The sequence below is a fragment of the Kogia breviceps genome, chromosome 4, assembly GCF_026419965.1.
Source record: "Kogia breviceps isolate mKogBre1 chromosome 4, mKogBre1 haplotype 1, whole genome shotgun sequence".
Lineage (NCBI taxonomy): Eukaryota > Metazoa > Chordata > Mammalia > Artiodactyla > Physeteridae > Kogia > Kogia breviceps.
In genome coordinates this window covers 202,938-221,840 of record NC_081313.1, presented here as the reverse complement: position 1 = coordinate 221,840, position 18,903 = coordinate 202,938, and the positions used below count along the sequence as shown (strand labels likewise).

At 46.6% G+C, this 18,903-nt stretch overlaps 2 protein-coding genes across 5 annotated transcripts in view; one reads left to right on the top strand and one right to left on the bottom strand.

The window, feature by feature from the left end:
* The window catches only part of SDHA (succinate dehydrogenase complex flavoprotein subunit A), a 20,995-nt gene extending 15,640 nt beyond the window's left edge, over nucleotides 1–5,355 (bottom strand). The window contains exon 1 of one of the 2 annotated variants that reach the window (XM_059060442.2): nucleotides 5,162–5,355. In XM_059060442.2, coding sequence (XP_058916425.1) covers nucleotides 5,162–5,224 — 63 coding nt within the window. In that variant the 5' untranslated portion in view covers nucleotides 5,225–5,355. The remainder of the gene's footprint in view (nucleotides 1–5,161) is intronic. The other variant, XM_059060443.2, reaches the window with a different exon arrangement.
* On the top strand, nucleotides 5,334–18,903 carry CCDC127 (coiled-coil domain containing 127). Of its 3 annotated transcripts, none has more exons than XM_067030759.1 (3): nucleotides 5,334–5,421; nucleotides 6,565–6,695; nucleotides 17,648–18,903. In XM_067030759.1, the coding sequence occupies exons 2-3, from the start codon at nucleotides 6,575–6,577 to the stop codon at nucleotides 18,301–18,303; spliced, it is 777 nt and encodes a 258-aa protein (XP_066886860.1). In that variant the 5' UTR covers nucleotides 5,334–5,421; nucleotides 6,565–6,574; the 3' UTR covers nucleotides 18,304–18,903. The 3 variants fall into 3 exon arrangements, with proteins under 3 accessions (XP_066886860.1, XP_058916431.1, XP_066886861.1); XM_059060448.2 differs by having other exon boundaries at nucleotides 5,367–5,541; XM_067030760.1 differs by lacking the exon at nucleotides 5,334–5,421 and adding an exon at nucleotides 5,505–5,667.

The window sequence follows — 18,903 nt, the reverse complement described above, 5'->3', positions numbered from 1 at the left end:
TTCTAAGTCGACAACCTTCTGATGTACCCAGGTGCTCCCTTTTTTAAAAAAATTTATTAATTTATTTATTTTTGGCTGCGTTGCTGCGCGCGGGCTTTCTCTAGCTGTGGTGAGCAGGGGCTACTCCTCTTTGCGGTGCGCGGGCTTCTCACTGTGGTGGCTTCTCTTGTTGCGGAGCACAGACCCTAGGCATGTGGGCTTCAGTAGCTGTGGCTCGCGGGCTCTAGGGTGCAGGCTCAGTAGCTGTGGCGCACAGGCTTAGCTGTTCCGCGGCACGTGGGCTCTTCCCAGAGCAGGGCTCGAACCCGTGTCCCCCGCATCGGCAGGCGGATTTCTAACCACTGCGCCACCGGGGAAGCCCGCTGGTGCTCCCTTTCACCCAGAAGCCTTACCTGGAACCCTCCACTTAACCCTGAAGGATAAGGCAAGGCCTAAGGACCCAGGGCAGGCCCAGGAGACGAGGAATTGGCACTCCAGCAAAGGCCCGTCTAGGTGAAGTTTGTTTCCAGACAGGACACTGACTCAGGAAATGACAAAAGGCACACTTTCACACTAACTTCTTAATTTCTGGTACTCAGTGGAGAACGGAGAAGGCATCTGTGTTGCCTAAGTGGCGGTTTTGCAAAGAATGAAGTGCTTTTCCAGGATCCATGCCAGCCCGCCTCATACTGGAGCGCCCCATGAGGTCCGCGGTTCGCTGGAAGCGGCGCCAGGCAGCGCACTGGGGGTGGCTGCCCCAGAGCAGGCTGTCACCGGGTGTGGTAATACCCCCCCTGAAAGCGTGAAGATTCAGGCCCAGAGATGCCCCTGGTCCTGCTTCGCCACTCTCCACACCCGCGCTAGGCTCAGCCACGCTGCTTTATCTGTCATACTTCACGCGCTGTTCCCTCTGCTACGACACCTGTCCCTGGCCAACCTCTACAACTACAAGTCTCAGCTCAAATGTCCCATCCTATAACCACTTACCCAAGAAAATGGTATTAATGAAATCACAGCCCAGCATGAGAGGCAACCTTCTTCATAGGCTAGCAATGGTCAGCAGTTTAGGGAATAAGTTTTTCCATTCTGCTGACTGCATTTTACTAGATCACTGATAAGACAGTCTTAGAAATATCCTGAAGAACGGTTTTGGGAAATAAGTACACTCAACGATGACAGAAGGGGTGCCTTCAAGAATTCTGCAACTGGAAGAGCTGCTTCAACCCTGTGGGGAAAAGAAATTACGCTACGGGACAGACCAGTGGGGATTACAGGGAGGAGGATGACCAAATACAAAATGAACTCCAACTGAGCTGTTTGAAACTCCACAGACTTCCCCATAAGGGAGGGACTCGGGCCGGAGCTGGAGGACCTGACCGACTACTTGCGAGGTGCGTCACAGACGGCTCCCAACTCTGAGACGGAGGGGTAGCTGACACAAACATTGAGTTTACTTTAATAGCTCCAATTAAAAGTACTTTCCTGGGTTTTTAAGTAGATCTGAACTGACAAGAGTCATACGCTTGAATTATCCATGTGCAATGTTAAGTACATTTGTTTTTATTGACAAAACCACTCTTTCAGATATGAACTAAAAAAACAAATATTTTTCAGCTGTATTATAATTTTTAACGGTAAAATCATATTTTAACAAAAAACTAAGTCACTGAAAGCATTCTAATACAAACGTTCTTGAAAATTTCATAAAGAATAATATAAATACAGCTAATAGTACCAATAAGAACAGTACATTTTGTGATGCCAAATTAAAATTAAAATAGAAACCGTGAGATTCCCTAGTTTTCTTCTTTCTAGGATGTTCACACACACACACACACACCCCCCACACACAGTTAGCTTAAAAAGCAGTACCATAATGAAATCTTTAACAAATTATCATATTATCTCTCTGTGGAAAATAGTAACATTATTTTTTGTATCTAAATCCAATTTGGTTAGTGATTTTAGAATTTGAAGAGTCCAATTTTAATCCAACTTCTGTCTTTAGATAAAACTTGTATTATGTCACTTATTAATCTAACGTTTTTTGAAGAAAAATTATCAAACATTTCCCAAGAGGGTAACGAAAAAGAATGCAGAAATCTACCTAAGGTAGAATTAAAAGAACACAGAGCTCTTAAGAGCATAAAAGTACAGGTGACTGAATTAGGAGGAAAAGGAGAGAAAAAGTGGCAAGGGTAGAGATACTGATGCCCTCCATAAAGCAAAGTGGTGCTGGGGGCTGTCCTCATCTAACAAAATACACCTGTGAATCATGAACAAGAAACCAGTTTGTACGCACAAGCTACATAACTACAAAAGTAGACAATAAAGGATCTGAAGTGGTTGCATAATTATATTGGGAGAACTGAGGATGTGGGTAGTAGGATGGTTTAAGTGAACTAAACCCTCATTTACCAGCAAAAATCAATGTCTAAACTGGACAAAAATGCACCAGCGTATCAGCTAGAGAAACGGAGGTAAAGAGCAGGGGCCAATACCAAACACAATTCAAAATTGATTCCACTGGGGAAAAGGTCTGGGGAAGGAGGTGGTCTTATTCCTTTTCACTTGTAAGGGCTTCTGTACCAACATTTTTTTTTCCAACTATGTGTCATTATTTTCACTAAAAATGTAAAGGTCTTTAAAACAGGGATGTTTAAAATGCCATTCACGTGATTACCAAGGGCAGGCTGTGGGCCTGGCATGGAGGAGCGCCACACAAAGCTTTCACAGGTTACCTCACAGAACCCTCATTAACCCCACGGAGAAACTGAGTCCAGGATGCAGGAGCTCTGGCCTGGGTCTGCCTGGCTGGCTCCAAATCCTGTACTGTCCCCACCATCTAAGGACCCCTGGGAAAAATCTCTGGGACTCCAAACTAAGATGAATATCCAGGTCGTATGCCAAAACTGAGCTACAACTTTTCAAGTGAACCAGGAAAAACATGACACCGAATGCAGAACTGAAAACCAGTGGCATTAATTATCCCAAGAAACAAAACGTTATTACAGTGACCTAAAAAATGTAAATCTAGATACACCATTAAAACATACTAAGAATGATACATTCAGAGAAGTTGACTGATTCTAGAACAATATCTTGTTGAAAATGGAAAAATCTCATCTGAAGTGAGAAGTTAGCAACTATTTCAAGTTCTTGGTTTTACTTTCCCTTTAAATTTAACTATCAATATTTTAGAACAGTTTGTAAATTCTGTCAGTGCACTGGGACAACGGAAAATGAAACAAAGGCAAAATAGGTTTGATAATTTTTTAACTTGAAAGCAGCTGTAAATATGACTTGGAAACACCACAGAATTGAACAAAATGAGATAAAGAAAAATTTTGTGGACTTTATTCAAATTATCCTCATCAAGGACGCTTTATGAACATTCCTCGGCTGGAGGTAATGAATTCCTTTCTTTTTTTGTTCTGCTAATTTGATGTTCTTTTTCTTGCCAATCTGAAACTCCAATACACAGCTTGTGGACAGACTAATTTCCACAGACGGAAATAATTTCCAAAGCTATTTACATCAGAACAAAAACCTTTAGAAACCCAAGACCATCTTCGGTAGACCTAACCTGTGGTTCAACTTCGCTAACTCTACCTTGCCATCATGTTCACAACCACGTGAAAATGGGACCGTGGTGAGGATTCAAGGAGACAGTGGAGCACGGTGCTGGCAGCCAACAGCGAGTTCAACCGAGATCACTTCCAATCAAGCCAACAGGAAAGGAGAGGTTTATGCTCCAACTTGTGGTACGCCGAACTTTACTCTTACTTTCAGCTAAAAGCTCACAGATGAATTCCTTCCAGCCTAGCCTGAGTAAAGGACAGCAATATTTTCATAAAGTGGCAACGGGCGAGTGGAAGGTGAAGGGGGTCTGCAGGGTGGAATAAGGAACTCCCCGCTCCAGTCTGGTCTGAAGACAGACGTGTCAGCTCTTCCCCAGTCACCACCACATACCAAATCTGTCGTCTCACCTAACAGTAAGGGCCCACTCAGAAGTCTGCTCAAGCTTCGCTGACTACAACTACCGCACTAACCATGGACTTCATTTCCTGCTTGTGGACCCCCTGCTACAGCTGCATCTTAGAGCCCAAGATTTGGGGGCTGGGGGACCCTCTGCTCAGTAAGAACCAGCAACACATGAACGCATTTAAAATGCTTTCTAGGGCTTCCCTGGTGGCGCAGTGGTTGGGAGTCCGCCTGCCGATGCAGGGGGCACGGTTTCGTGCCCCGGTCCGGGAAGATCCCACGTGCCGCGGAGCGGCTGGCCCGGGACCGTGGCCGCTGAGCCTGTGCGTCCGGAGCCTGTGCTCTGCAACGGGAGAGGCCACAACAGTGAGAGGCCCGCGTACCGCACACACACAAAATAAAATAAAATGCTTTCTGGTGCTGGTAGGTTGTCCGACTGAACCGGCTCACATTTAACATTAACTTTTAATTCCTGTATTTTCAAAAGAAGAAGATTGTGGGTATAATTACAGGCATAAATCAAGTCAACATTGTTGAAAGCCTTGGTTCCCACTGGGACATTTACTTTGTAATTAAATTACTAACTAGGAGGCTCGAGGAGTTCAGGTAAAAGAACCAAATAACTAAACCCTCTAAATTCAGTGCTTCAATAAAAACCCCCAAAATCGACTCTGAAAGGTCTCATTGTCGGGAGCGCAGGGGACACGGTCCAGCAGCCAGGCCTCGGGAAAGCACATCCCGGACCGACCCGAGCGGGGCTAGCGGGACTCCGCAGGGAACGTCCAGGTGGACACCCGCCCCGCGTCCGCCCCAGTGGCTTTGCGGTCAGTGCTTAGGGGCCACCGCACAACCCCCAGAAGCAAGGCCGAGCCTAGTGCCGCGGCTCCGCTCGGATCCCACCCGCCCGGGTCCACCGCGATCAAGCCGCCCCGGGCCCGTCCCGCCGTGTGACCTTGGGCGGCCGCGTCCTGGAGCGCGCGCCCGGAGCTGAGTGGGCTGCCTCGGCCGTCGCCCCGGGCTCCTGACCGGGCCCTGGGGGGCGAGGGGTCCCGGGCGGCCCGCAGCGTCGTGACCTTCACCGCGCCGCAACCCGCCAGGCTAGGACAGAGTCCGGCGGGCCCTCCCCAGCCCGTCCCACCTCGGGGTTGGGGGCGCGGGACCCAGCGTCCGCCCTGCCCCACCCGCAGCGCCAACTCACCGCCCAGGTCAGCGCTAGGCGCCGAGCGCGCAGCAGCCGCGACAGAACCCCGATCCCCGACATGTCTGCCCTACGCCACCGTCAGTCCCCGCGCAGACCGCGCCTGCGCACGTCGCCGCGCCCGGGGCCGACGGTGGTGGGGCGGGACGCCGCGCCTGCGCACATCGCAGCGCCGGGGGTCGACGGGGCAACGCGGCGCCTGCGCAGAGGGACGGGCGGACGGCGCTCGGGGCACAGGGGCCGCGACCTCCGGGCCGGAGGTAGGATGGGGTGTGGGGTCGGGGGTCTTCACGGGCTCGCCTGATTTCTCCTCCGGTCCAGACGGTGTTTGATTTTTCTCTAGTTTACGGCAGTTTTGTGAGATGAATCGGTGCTTCCAGGTAACGTGGTGTTCGCCCCGCTTTCTCTCCGGGACAGCGAGGGAGTTCCCGACGTTTAGGAGTCCCGCGGGTCCGTGCCGGGTTCCGCTGCTTTATTAGGACTGCGCGTTCCGGGAGACGGACCCTGTAGGTTACCGGGGTGCGGGGGCGCGGACCCTCCAGTTCATGAGGTCTGGGGGACGCGAACTCCATAATATAGTTTACGGTGTCGGGGTGGGGGGCGCAGACCTTGTAATTTATGGGATCGGGAGGGCACGAGCCCTGTGGGGGTGGGGCTGGGGGCGCGCGGACCCTGTCGTTTACGGCAGCGGTCCCCAGCCTTTTTGGCACCAGGGACCGGTTTCGTGGAAGATTGTTTTTCCACGGGGTGGGGGGAGGGGATGGTTCAGGCAGTAATGCGAGCGATGGGGGGGATGCGGGGCGGCAGGTGAAGCTTCATTCACTTTCCCGCCGCTCACCTCCTGGTGTGCGGCCCGGTTCCTGACAAGCCGCGGACTAGTATCGGTCCACGGCCCGGGGATTGGTTTACCGCGTTGGGGGGAAGGGAATGCTGCTCCCAGACCTCCCCGATGAGGATTACGAGCTTCACTACTTTAGATCTCTTTTTTATTCTGTACTCGCCACAAGCTCCGTAAGTACTGAGCCTTTTTGTGTGTATGTCATTGCTTTATTACCATTTAGAATTTTATATCTTTAGGTGTTGAACAAGTACTTATTGAAAAGCCTGTTAAGAGTCTTTGAAGTTGAATTGAGTTTCTTTTGACTATATTGGCTTCGTTCTATTTGTATTTCAGTTATTTGAGACACATCTTCTCCCCCACGATTTGTGAGTTGCTTTTGTCTGAGGTCTTGTTCTTTTCTTTTAATGTCATAAGGCTCAGTGCTGTGCAGCACATACCTAGACCTGAACAAAATTTTTTGAAAGAAAAAGAAAAGTCTCACATGAGCCATGTATGTGATATAATTGCGATCAATGTATTTTGCTCTTTTTGTGCGGTTAATGGTTTTATTATTTACTTCAAGGTGTATCTCCATGAATAACTTAAATGACCCCCCAAATTGGAATATCCGGCCCAATTCCAGGGCTGATGGGGCTGATGGAAGCAGATGGAATTATGCCCTATTGGTTCCAATGCTGGGATTGGCTGCTTTTCGTAAGTCTTGGTTTTCCTAACGTGTGTTTTCTGGGCTGAAAGTGTGGAGCTCTAAGATCTTGGGCTTTGGAACCTGACAGATGTTGACTGTAAAAAAAAAAGTACAATGTGAGAGCTATGAAGACTGTAGCCCAAGATACAGTCTCTCAGATAGCTGTTAGGAACCGCTCTGAAGAGGCTGGGGAGGAGCCAGGAAATACATGTGGTCCCGCATGCATCTTGGTAAAAGATTAATACTCGTCACAGAAACCCAGGTGTGTCAAGTTAGTGACTTTAGTGCTTACCCACGTATGGGAAGATGCAGGAATTTGGGGTCACTGAAATTCTTTCTTAGTCATGTATCTTAACGCTATAGGGTCGCATGTATCCAAAACACAGAGTGCATTCACCCTGAATCCCTTTGTGGGTGAACTTGTAGGCTAATGACTTAATCATAAATGGCGGGCAACAGTCTTTATTTACAGAGATGCATGTGTACACCCTAGTTTTTTCGCATATGGTACATTCTGCACAAATTATTTACCCTCTGAGCCTCAGTTTTTCTGACCGTCATAACTGCCTCAATGCAAGTGAGGGTTAAATAAGACAAGATATTTAGAGGCATTTTGTGTGGAGTGAGTTCAGTAACTGTCAGCTCCCTTCAAGGCTGTACTGCTCTGAGGGGGGCTCCCTTGCTTCAGTTGCCCTCATAAGCACCGATGAGGAAGAATAAAACAGGCAAAAAAGAAAACTGGTTTTGTATGTCTGTGTGATGTTTAGGAAATCAGTCTTTGGGAGATTTCATCCATGAAACCTCTGCTCAGGCTGGCCAGAAATTCTCTCTACTTTGAATCGACTTTGTACCACTTTGGGGAAATTACCAGCCACCAGTCAATTGTCATTATTCCAGCTCTTAGCTTACATCCGTACTACATGATGAATTTCCTGATGTTTAGGGGTTGGTTTTCTGTTTTGTCACTGTCGCAGAGGAAGAAACTTTCCTCTACCCTTTTAAGTTCTTCTGGCTGGTCTAAGAATTAAATTGGTATGAGACAGATTAACAGGAGAAAATGAAACAAAAGTTTTTAACATGTATCCATAGGAGAGACTCAGGAAAATTGAGTAACTTACCAGAATGGCATAAGCCCTCACCTTAAATACCATCCCAAGCTTAAGACAAAAGAGGATGTTGAGGTTAGGGAGAGTTAGTTACCAGAGGAGACTAGGAAAAGTGCAATAATCAGGGGTAAGGTTGTTATGCAGATTTAAGCTCTAGCCTTTTCCTATGATAAGAGTTTCCAGAAATTTGGTCAACCTCTTCCTGGTACAGCCAGGGAGACACCCTTACAAGTGCAGAACTCCCTTATAAATGTAAGTTTCTTACAAAAGGGTAACTCCTACTTGGTTTTCAAAGTTTCTCCCATGTCTGCTGTTTCTTAGAAAATAACCAGTTGAAAATAATCCCTATGCCAAAGAGACGTGGTTTTTTTTTTTTTGATAGGTAGGAAGTGGATTTATTGACAGAGAAACACACTTCACAGACAGATTATGGGCCATCTCAGAAGGCGAGAGGCCCGGAAATATGGAGTGGTTAGTTTTTATGGGCTGGGTAATTTCATAGGCTAATGAGAGGGAGTGTTATTCCAATTACTTTGGGGAAGGGGTGGGGATTTCCAGGAACTGGGCCACAGCCTACTTTTTGACCTTTTATTGGTTGGCCTCAGAACTGTCCTAGCACTGGTGAGTGTGTCATTTAGCATGCTAATGTATTACAATGAGCATATAATGAGGCTCTAGGTCTAGTGGAAGTCAACTCGTCTGCTCTCTTGGACCTAGTTGGTTCTAACCAGTTTTTGTCATGTCCTATGGCTGTGTCATTCTTTTAAAGGTTGTGCCCTGCCCCCTTCCCTCCTGTTTCATTCCCCCGTCGCAGATTTTACTCCCATATTTTTATGGGAAGCAGAGGGGTGATGGTCCGTCTTCTGAAGTTGCTTCAAGGCTGAGTAGGGGCATCGACCCCGCCTGTCAGGGAGTAAAAATCTCTAGGATGCCTGATCTAGGGGCCCCAGGGGCAGGACAGCTCCTTGTTTTAAGTCGGTATGGGCTGGAATCCTTGCATAGCCATTGTCTTGATGTGGAAGTGTCCTAACTGTTTCCTAAGCCTTCCCATGAATCTTCTTGATGATGATGCACTTTTTTGTAACAGCATCAGAGTACAAAAATAACTATCTATAAATGACAAAAGACTTAAAAGGCGAGGTTAACCATCTGATTACATTTAATTTAACATACGAAATAATCCTAGTTAAATATTTTTCTTTGAGATACCTCAGGGGCCCTCTAAAGTATCCCAAAGTTAGCTGGAAATCCAAAGAACTTTAATTAAAATTTGATATTGGGAAGTTTGTCAAAAGGTTTTAAAAGACTTGGTCAAATAAGATCATAGGTCACTGAGACAATGCTTATTTCTTAACCAAAGTTAAAACAGATCTTGAAAGCAAATACAGATCCCTTTAAGGCGAAGTAACTCATGTTATTAAAAGTAGTAATTCAAGAAAACTTTGGAGGGAGAAACCAAATCCAGTCGTGCCCCAGCCCACTCCCAACAAAATCCGTTTACCCAACTAAGTTTAATCCAATCTTAGAAAATCTCGATCATGTACAACTCTTTTTATTTATTATTTATTTATTTATTTAGGCTGCACTGGGTCCTTGTGGCACGCGGGCTCTAGAGCGTGGGCTCAGTAGTTGAGGCGTGCAGGCTTAGTTGCAGCATGTGGGCTTAGTTGCAGTATGTGGGATCCTAGTTCCCCAACCAGGGATCGAACCCAGGCCCCCTGCATTGGGAGCGTGGTGTCCTAACCACTGGACCACCAGGGAAGGCCCAAGATCATGTACAACTCTTTTTTCCCGTATTTTTTTCTCACTCTTTACACCTTCTTTTACTGAAAACATACATCTTACTTTCCTTAAAAGTTTTTTTTTTTCCACTTCAAGTTACTTTTCCTGCTGACAGATTTGCAACATATAATAAGGTCTTATTTGACCTCTAGTAAACCTAGGTCCAGCAGAAGTACTATACTTAACATTGATGACTCTAAAGACATATCTGTATTCATCTAATCAACAAGTTTACGCCTCCTTCAATACCAGATATTAATTTAATGTTGAATATTTCCTGGATTGCGTGAACCTGAAATTCATTCTGGCCAGTTTTATATTCCTGAGTATTTATATAAGCACTTAATTTTTTTAAGTCAATTAAGTAGAGCTTCTTTACAAATTAATTTTGGTAATACTATACATCTACAACGCACATAGATACATACAAACACACAAACAAACACAGAGACCTTATAGTTCTCGTTTGACAATGTCAGCCCTGAGTCAGGTACAACATGGCAAAACCCGTCAGTTACAGGGGCTGGATTCAAACTGGGCTTCTAGCAGATGGAGCAAATCGAGGTCTCCTGTGTAGATGGCCAAACCCTTTCTGTGAACGTTTACAGAGAAGACACTTAGTATTTCTTTTCATCCTTGACAAGTCAAGTTCCAAATTACCTACCCTGTTTTTGAAATTTGCATTTTATTTTATTTTTTTAACCCAAATTCTTTTTTTAAAATTTATTTTATTTATTTTTGGCTGCATGGGGTCTTCATTGCCGCGCGCGGGCTTTCTCTAGTTGCGGCGAGCGGGGGCTGCTCTTCGTTGTGGTGCGCGCTTCTCATCCTGGTGGCTTCTCTTGTTGGGGAGAGCGGGCTTCAGTAGTTGCAGCAGGGGTCCTCTGCATTGGCAGGTGGATTCTTAACCACTGCACCACCGGGGAAGCCGGAAATTTGCATTTTAAAAGGATGCTGGAGATAAGGGTTCCTGGAGAAGATCTGGTAGATGTTTGCATCTTAAAGGCATAGGCAGGTGCCTCCTAGGATGACTTTGTTCTCTTAAGGGCAGAAGAAACAAGTGTTTTTCCCCCTAAGAACTGAGCGGCCACCTCAATGATATCAAATGGCTGACATACCCATTCACCTCTGTGGCGAGGTCTTACCTTCCCTCATTTCGCTTAGGGGAGGAGAAGGCCTCCCCCCAGATTCCTATCAGGCTCCAAATGTCAGCTGTGGTTAGTCAGACCAGTGGCCTCCCATTTTGGTTACTGCTGTTTACAGGGATATTCCCATCCAGGTCTTAATTTCATAGTCACCAGTTGGATATTTTTGGCCAAGCCTAGAACCTTGATATTCCACACTCCTACTAAATTTCTATTGCAGCTCCAGATTTAATCTGTTACTTTCCGCTTTCGGTTAGAATCATCTGGTGATGAGGGTGGTTCCCTTGCCCCTCGAGAAACTTAGTAAGGCCCAAGGAACCTATTTAAGGGTGGCATGTTGTGCTTCCCTACATCATATCCCATGGTTCTGGGTTGGCACTTAAGAAGATGAGAAACGGAAAAAAAGCTGCCCTCTGTTGCAGGGATGCTTTTATTTTTAAATTATATAGAACACTTCACGAATTTGTATGTCCTCCAACAGGGGCTGTGCTAGTCTTCTTTGTGTTTTAACAATTTTTTTTTTAAGTATATGTGCTGCCAAAGTGAGCAGGCAGTGATACCTTTTATGGAGTGGCTTTATGTGCCTGGATTTCTTAGGTTATTAGCAGGTTTGAGTAGAGAAAGTGGAGGCTGACAAGAGTAGCATTTATCAACTTCATTTGTCTGCCTTTACTTTTAGGCTATACTAGGGGGCTACTTAACACCCATATGTTCTATATAATTTCTTAATCTTGTAATAACACATTTTTGGAGAATCCTTACAAGAATGCAAAGTTAAAAGTTTTCTCTGATCGCATTACCTAAGCAAGGTAACCAAAAAGAAGAAAATACAATATTCCTCAACCCTTCTCAGGGACAAAAAAGCATCATTTCAAAAGTATAAGAAAGCAGGAACTTCAAGAATAAAAATTACAATGAAAAGCTATAGAAGCCAGAGATGAGTCTGAAAAAACAAACGGAAAATGAAAGTCCCCTCAGGGCCTCTCCCAGCCTCAAAACTAATTAATTACTACATCAGTCAGTGTAATTTTATTTTTAGTTTTTATACAACAGGTTCTTATTAGTTATCTGTTTTATACATATTAGTGTATACATGTCCATCCCAGTCTCCCAGTTCATCCCCCACCCCCTGCTGTCCCCCCTTGGTCCATACGTTTGTTCCTTACATCTGTGTCTCTATTTCTGCCCTGCAAACCAGTTCATCTGTACCATTTTTCTAGATTCCACATATATGCGTTAATATATGATATTTGTTTTTCTGACTTACTTTGTATGTCAGTCTCTAGGAGGTCCATCCACATCTCTACAAATGACCCAGTTTCGTTCCTTTTTATGGCGAGTAATATTCCATTGTATATATGTGCCACATCTTTCTTATCCATTCGTCTGTTGGTGGGCATTTAGGTTGCTTCCATGGCCTGGCTATTGTAAATAGTGCTGCAATGAATATTGGAGTGCATGTGTCTTTTTGAATTATGGTTTTCTCTGGGTGTATGCCCAGTAGTGGGATTGCTGGGTCATATGGTAATTCTGTTTCTAGTTTTTCAAGGAACCTCCATACTGTTCTCCATAGTGGCTGTATCAATTTACATTCCCACCAGCAGTGCAAGAGGGTTCCCTTTTCTCCACACCCTCTGCAGCATTTGTTGTTTGTAGATTTTCTGATGATGCCCATTCTAACTGGTGTGATACCTCACTGAAGTTTGGATTTGCATTTCTCTTTTAATTAGTGACGTTGAGCAGCTTTTCCTGTGCCCCTTGGCCATCTGTATGTCTTCTTTGGAGAAATGTCTATTTAGGTCTTCTGCCCATTTTTTGATTGGGTTTTTTTTTTTTTTTTAATATTGAGCTGCCTGAGCTGTTTATATATTTTGGAGATTAGTCCTTTGTCCATTGACTCATTTGCAAATACTTTCTCCCATTCTGAGGGTTGTCTTTTCATCTTGTTTGTAGTTTCCTTTGCTGTGAAAAAGCTTTTAAATTTCATTAGGTCCCACTGGTTTGTTTTGTTTTTATTTCCATTACTCTAGGAGATGGTTCAAAAAAGATCTTGCTGTGATTTATGTCAAAAAGTGTTCTTCCTATGTTTTCCTCTAAGAGTTTTATAGTGTCCGGTCTTATATTTAGGTCTTTAATTTATTTTGAGTTTATTTTTGTGTATGGTGTTAGGGAGTGTTCTAATTTCATTCTTTTACATGTAGCTGTCCAGTTATCCCAGCACCACTTATTGAAGAGACTGTCTTTTCTCCACTGTATATCCTTGCCTCCTTTGTCATTGATTAGTTGACCATAGGTGTGTGGGTTTATCTTCGGCCTTTCTATCCTGTTCCATTGGTCTATATTTCTGTTTTTGTGCCAGTACCATATTGTCTTGATTACTGTAGCTTTGTAGTATAGCCTGAAGTCAGGGAGTCTGATTCCTCCAGCTCCGTTTTTTTCCCTCAAGATTACTTTGGCTTAGTCAGTGTAATTTTAAGCCTTCCACTTCACTCGCCAAGTTCATTGCCCTAGCCATAGGCAGCAGGAGGCCTTTCTAGGCATTCAGTAGGGTTTTCCAAGATGGCAGGCTAGTGAGTTTCTAAATGGCAGCCCTGGGGGCTGCAATTGGGTCTTTCACTAAGACACAGACACTGCTGATCATTGAATCATAAAAACTACCTACTCTTGTCAGCCTCCTTGGGAGTTGATGTTCACTTTTCAAAGAAAGTAAAAGAGTGGCTGTACCATTTTGCTTTCTCACCAGCAGTGTATGAGGGTGGTTCTTGGCGTCCTCAACAGCATTTGGTGTGACCGCTATTGTTTTTATTTTGATCGTTCTTGCAGGTGTATAGTGATAACCCCATTTTGGTTTTGATTTGCATTTCTGTAAGGGCTAATGACGTTGGGCATCTTTTCACACACATATCTGCCATCGGGGTACCCGCTTCCTTGAATCCTGTCTTTCAGATTCAATCCATTTTCTAATTGGATTTTTTTTTTAATGTTGAGTTTTGAGAGGTTTTTGTTTTGTTTTGTTTTGTTTTTTTGTCACCACGCAGCTTGTGGGATCTTAGTTCCTTGACCAGGGATTGAACCCTCACTCTGGCAGTGAAAACGCGGAGTCCTAACCACTAGACCACCAGGGAATTCCTGAGTTTTGAGAATTTTTACTGTGTTCTAGATTCTAGTACTTTGTTGGCTGTCTCGTTTGCAAACATCTTCTCCCAGTCTGTAGACTCTTACTGGAGTCTTTCATGGAGCAAAAGTTTTAATTTTGATGAAGTCTGTCTTATCAGTTTCTCCTTTTATGGGTCATGCTTTCATACCACGTCTGAAAACTCTTTGCCTGGCCCTTGATTCTAAAGATTTTCTCCTGTTTTTTCCTACAGTTTTAATTCTACATTTTACATGACAGTCCATGATCCATTTTGAGTTAATTTTTCTATGAGGTACAAGACAGGTTTTATCTCTTCCTTTCCAGTCTGTTGGCCTCTATTTCCTTTTCTTGCTTTCTTGCATTGGCCAGAAATTCTAGGACTTTGTTGGATAGTTCCTGATCCTGGAGGAAAAGCATTCAGTCTTTTCACCACTAAGTAAATGTTAGCTGTGGCTTTCATAGAGTATCAAGACAAGGAAGTTCCCCTCTGTTCCTATTTTTCTGAGTTGCTATCATGAATGGGTGTTGTGTTTCTGTATCAGTCAATATGATCATGTAGTTTTTCTTCTTTAGGCTACTAATTTGTTGGATTATAGTGATGGGTTTTTGAATGTTGAACCAGTCTTACATTTTTGAAATAACCCCCACTTGGTCATGCCGTGTAATTCTTTTTATATATTGCAGAGTTGCATTTGCTAGTATTTTGTGCGGATCTTCATGTCTGTGTTCGCAAGAGCTGTATTGAGTATCTTGATGGGGTCCTCTCTTCTCCACACCTGTTTCAGCATTATGTTTTTTAATTTCAGTTCCTGCCTTTTTCAGTTTCAAGAGTTCTGTTTGCTTTTTAAAATATTTTCTATTTCTCTGCTGAGACTTTCTGTATCTCTGCTTAGCCTTTATATTACAATGGCTGCCTTAAACTGTCAGGTGACACTATCATCTCTGTAATCTTGGTATTGGCATCATCTGATTACCTTTTAAGTCAACTTGAAATCTTCCTGATTCTTGTTTTGAAGAGTGATTCTCAACTGAAACCTGGGCATTTGGGGTATTATGAGACTGTTTTTAATTCATATCTTCTTAGGCTGGCTTCTTGGATAGGGAGAGGTAGCACTGCCTCCTTACTCCCAGGTGGGAGTGGACGTCCAGGCTCCCCACTCGTCCTCCAGCCCGTTGACACCAAGGAAGGGTCCCCTTGTTACTGCCGGGCGAGGGTGGGAGGTCCAGCTCCCCTGCGACTCTGCTGATGCTCCCACGCAGGAGAATCCCCACGTGGCTTCCTCTGCCACCGTCACCGCCCCTCAGGCTTTGCCCCCATGGATGGAGGTGGGGTTACAGTGTCTTCTGTGCTATGTAGCAGGGGCAGAATGGTTATTGTTTAAAAGTTCTCTGTCTTGCTAAACCCCTTTGCTAGTTGTTTGGCCAGAGAGAGCAGACTTCTGTTGGGGCTTTTAAAGGAAATCTGCATCATTGGCATTTCCGCTTTAAGTCCGGGATCTACAAGGCAAAAGGAAGCCCCAGGGGACTCAGCCGCGTGGAGTCCCTTGGGAGCCAAGGTCCCTCAACAGTCTGCCTGCCGCCCTGCGCCTTTCAGGGTCGTCTTGGGTTAGTTTTACATACGATGTCCAGGTTTTTTGTTGTTCTTAGCAAGGAGAATAGGAGAGAGTACTGCTATTCCATTCTCCCCAAAGCGGGAGCCCCAGCACTTTTACAAGCCTTCTGAGACTGAGAGGCTCAAAAAAGTTGTGTCTGTGCAGAGTCATGAGGCGGAACTTCCCGAACAGACTGGAGCTGGGTGTCCAGACTTCCGGTCCACCAGCCTGCACTCTGGTCTCCGTACCTCCCTGGCCACCTCCTCACCCAGCGTGTCTCCATGTCCCTGTGCCACCTCTTCCCGGAGGCCTTCCTGATGAGAGCTGTTCTGTGGCCTGGTGGCTGGTGTGTGCCTGGGTGTGTGTCAGCCTCCCTGGCTCTGCGTGAGCAGCACCGCCCTTTGGGCTGTTACAGCAGGACTGGCGGTCTGCCTCTGGCCCCCCTCTGCATCCTCCGCCCATGCCCCCCTCATCTTCCTCATCCCAGCCAGGGGGCTGTCAGGTCCGTCAGTCCACTTCCTGGGCGGAGTCTGACTTTTCCAGCGTCTCCTTGGCATAAGCCCCGTGCCCCGGGACAGCAGCTCCTGGAAGCTCTCCTGTACCTGTTCGTGCTACCTCGAGGGGCCTTTCCTGCTGACTCCTGCTGGCCTTCCAGACCTTGTCCACGTTCACCCAAAACTGAATGAGTCCTTCCTTCCTCTCTTCTCCACACGTACCTTTGCCTGCCTCCAGAGCGTATTGAGTCATACTATGACCCCTTCTTTCCTGGTCAGCCCCCCCGCCTGGGCACTTCGGCTCAAGGAGGAGACAAAGACGACATGTGCTTTTGAGTTGGAGTTGTCAGCTGGAATAGGGTTAGGGGCTGCTTTCGTTGCAGGAGGACGAGTTTGGCCTCCTGATTGTCGAATTGGGGCAGCAGCACTGCACGTGAAGAGGGCTCTGAGGTGCATGGAAACGCTGTCCTCACAGGGTGACTGCTGACGTCGTGGACTAGATGGGCCTCCCTGGGGCCTGGGGAAAGGCCACACAGCAAGCAAGGACAGCACCTTGGGTGTTGATGGGAAGGGACCCACAAGAGCAGGAAGAGAGCCGGAAGGGGGGCGGACACCACAGGGAGTTAGAGTAGGAGAGAGACGTCTGAGCCGCCTGGCTGTGTTTGGAGAGCTGGGCATGAGTGACGCTTTACACGGCTGCTCTTGGTAACTTTGCTAGTGAGGCCTGTTGGGCAACCCTTCTGTTTCCCAGAGGACTCTGTGCTGCGCTTCACAGGTACAGGCTGGACAGCTTACCACAGTGAGAGGCTCGGACTCGGCGTAGCTGCCCTGGCGTTCATTAAATTATTGAGCGGGGCCGCCGGTTCGGAACACGGTGGAGATCCTGCGCCAGTGCAAGCATCACACTGACTTCAGTCTTATTATCGGAGCACACCAGACTCTTAGCGGTGGGGCGGGGAAGGGTTGGTGACGACGCCCAGACCCAGGCACCTGCTGGCCACAGGCTTCGTGGTCATCAGACTCCTTTCTCTGTCCTTGGACTTCTCCGTGCAGCAGAGGCCAGAGGCCTGGTGGCTTCTCACTTTGTGGGGCAGAGCGGGGCATCACCCACCCCAGTTGCCCGCACCCTTCTGCCCCCTGTTTGTTAGATTACGGTGGAGCCTCATCTTGAGGCTGAACTTCTGACTCCTTATTCACATGACCCCCCATCAGAACATAAGCAAACACGTTGGGCTTCAGCTGTTTACTGGTGATGACCAGGCAAAGCTGAACATGCTTTGAACTTCGCTCAGCTCTTAATAACCTAGCCAACACTGTGTGAAGCACTCTCACCCATATTCACTTCCAACCCTTGCCGATAGTATGCTGGGGCACCGTAGCCAGGGTAGGCACAGGGCGGTAGCCTTGGGAACAAAGGACGGCAGCGGTGGGTTTCCTCGGCCATCAGACATTAGGAGGGGGTTGAAAGGGGTCTCTGCAGCCTTGCTCTGCTTGTCTTTGGGGAGCCCTTATCTGATTTTAAGATACGAGCTTTGCAGTTGTATAGCTTCATTCAAAATGTTGTCTTTTTTGTACCTCTTGGGACTTCAGATTTTATTGAAGTGCTGTCCTTAGCTGCTTTATGTTTTCTGTAAATAAAGATTATAGAACTTGAGCTCTGACTTTTCATCATGTGTGTTTTCCTCCTCCACTTTCTTTGTGTCAGGCTGGATTTGGTCCAGGGAGTCCCGAAAAGAAATAGAAAAAGAGAGGGAAGCATACCATCAGAGAACAGCCGCCTTCCAGCGGGACCTCGAAGCCAAGTACCATGCCACGATCTCAGAAAGTCGGCGGGCCGTGGCACAGTTGTCCCTGGAACTTGTAAAGGAACAAAACAGAACGACTAGCTACCGAGAAGCCCTCATTTCTCAGGGGCGCAAGATGGTAGAGGAGAAGAAGCTTCTGGAACAGGAGCGGGCTCGGGTCCTGCAGGAGAAGACGCAGCCCTTGCGGAGTGCGTACCTGAGCTGCCTGGACCAGGAGGAGGACTGGCAACGGAGAGCCAGGCTTCTGCTGAGAGAGTTCGAGGACGCTCTCACAGAGAGACAGAGCGTCTACTGCAGTCTGGTCCTCCCTCGCCACAGGCGGCTGCAGATCGAGAAGAGCTTGCTGCTCCGAGCATCCGCCGACCCAGTTGCCGCTGACCTAGAGATGGCAGCTGGCCTGACGGACATATTCAAGCACGACACGCACTGTGGTGACGTCTGGAACACCAACAAGCGCCAGAATGGGAGGCTTATGTGGCTGTATCTCAGATACTGGGAACTAATGGTCGAACTGAAAAAGTTTAAGAGCGTGGAGAGAGCCATACTGGAAAAGTAAGACAGGAGTGAATGGCTCAGCATCAGACTGTTGTGTGTTCTGCTGCGTTATCCGACGTCCCCTCTGCCAGCGCTCCCTGTGTTGTGGCCACGCATGCACGCAGCCACCTCTCAGCAGTGGCCCCCACCCCCACCCCCACCCCGCCACCCTCCGAGCTGGGCGGCGAGGCCTCACAACGCGCTCTGCCCCCTCAGTGGCTAAGGGCGCGGTTCCTCAGAAGCATTTTAAGCCGTCACTATTTCATTAAGCGGAACAGTATAACCTCAGAGCTTTAGGGAAAAATTGTTTCTAGGAATGTGAAATATAATATTCATCCTTACTTTAAGTCATTTTTTGGTCTGTTTTTATCAGTCCCTAAATAAATTCTCTTTTCTCCTCAAATTATTTTTCTCTCTCCTAAGATTACAGTGAGAAGTTGTCAGGTAGTGGGCAGGACTGCCTAATAGATGAGAAAGGAAGGTAGTGATACCGTCAAGGTTTTGTGGTGTGTTGAAGCTCTTTCCCACCAAAGGGGAAAAAGTGTTTCTTATTTCCAGTTGATACCCTTGTGTGTGTTTATGAGCAACGACATATCATTAAAACACCTCAATTTAAAAGCAA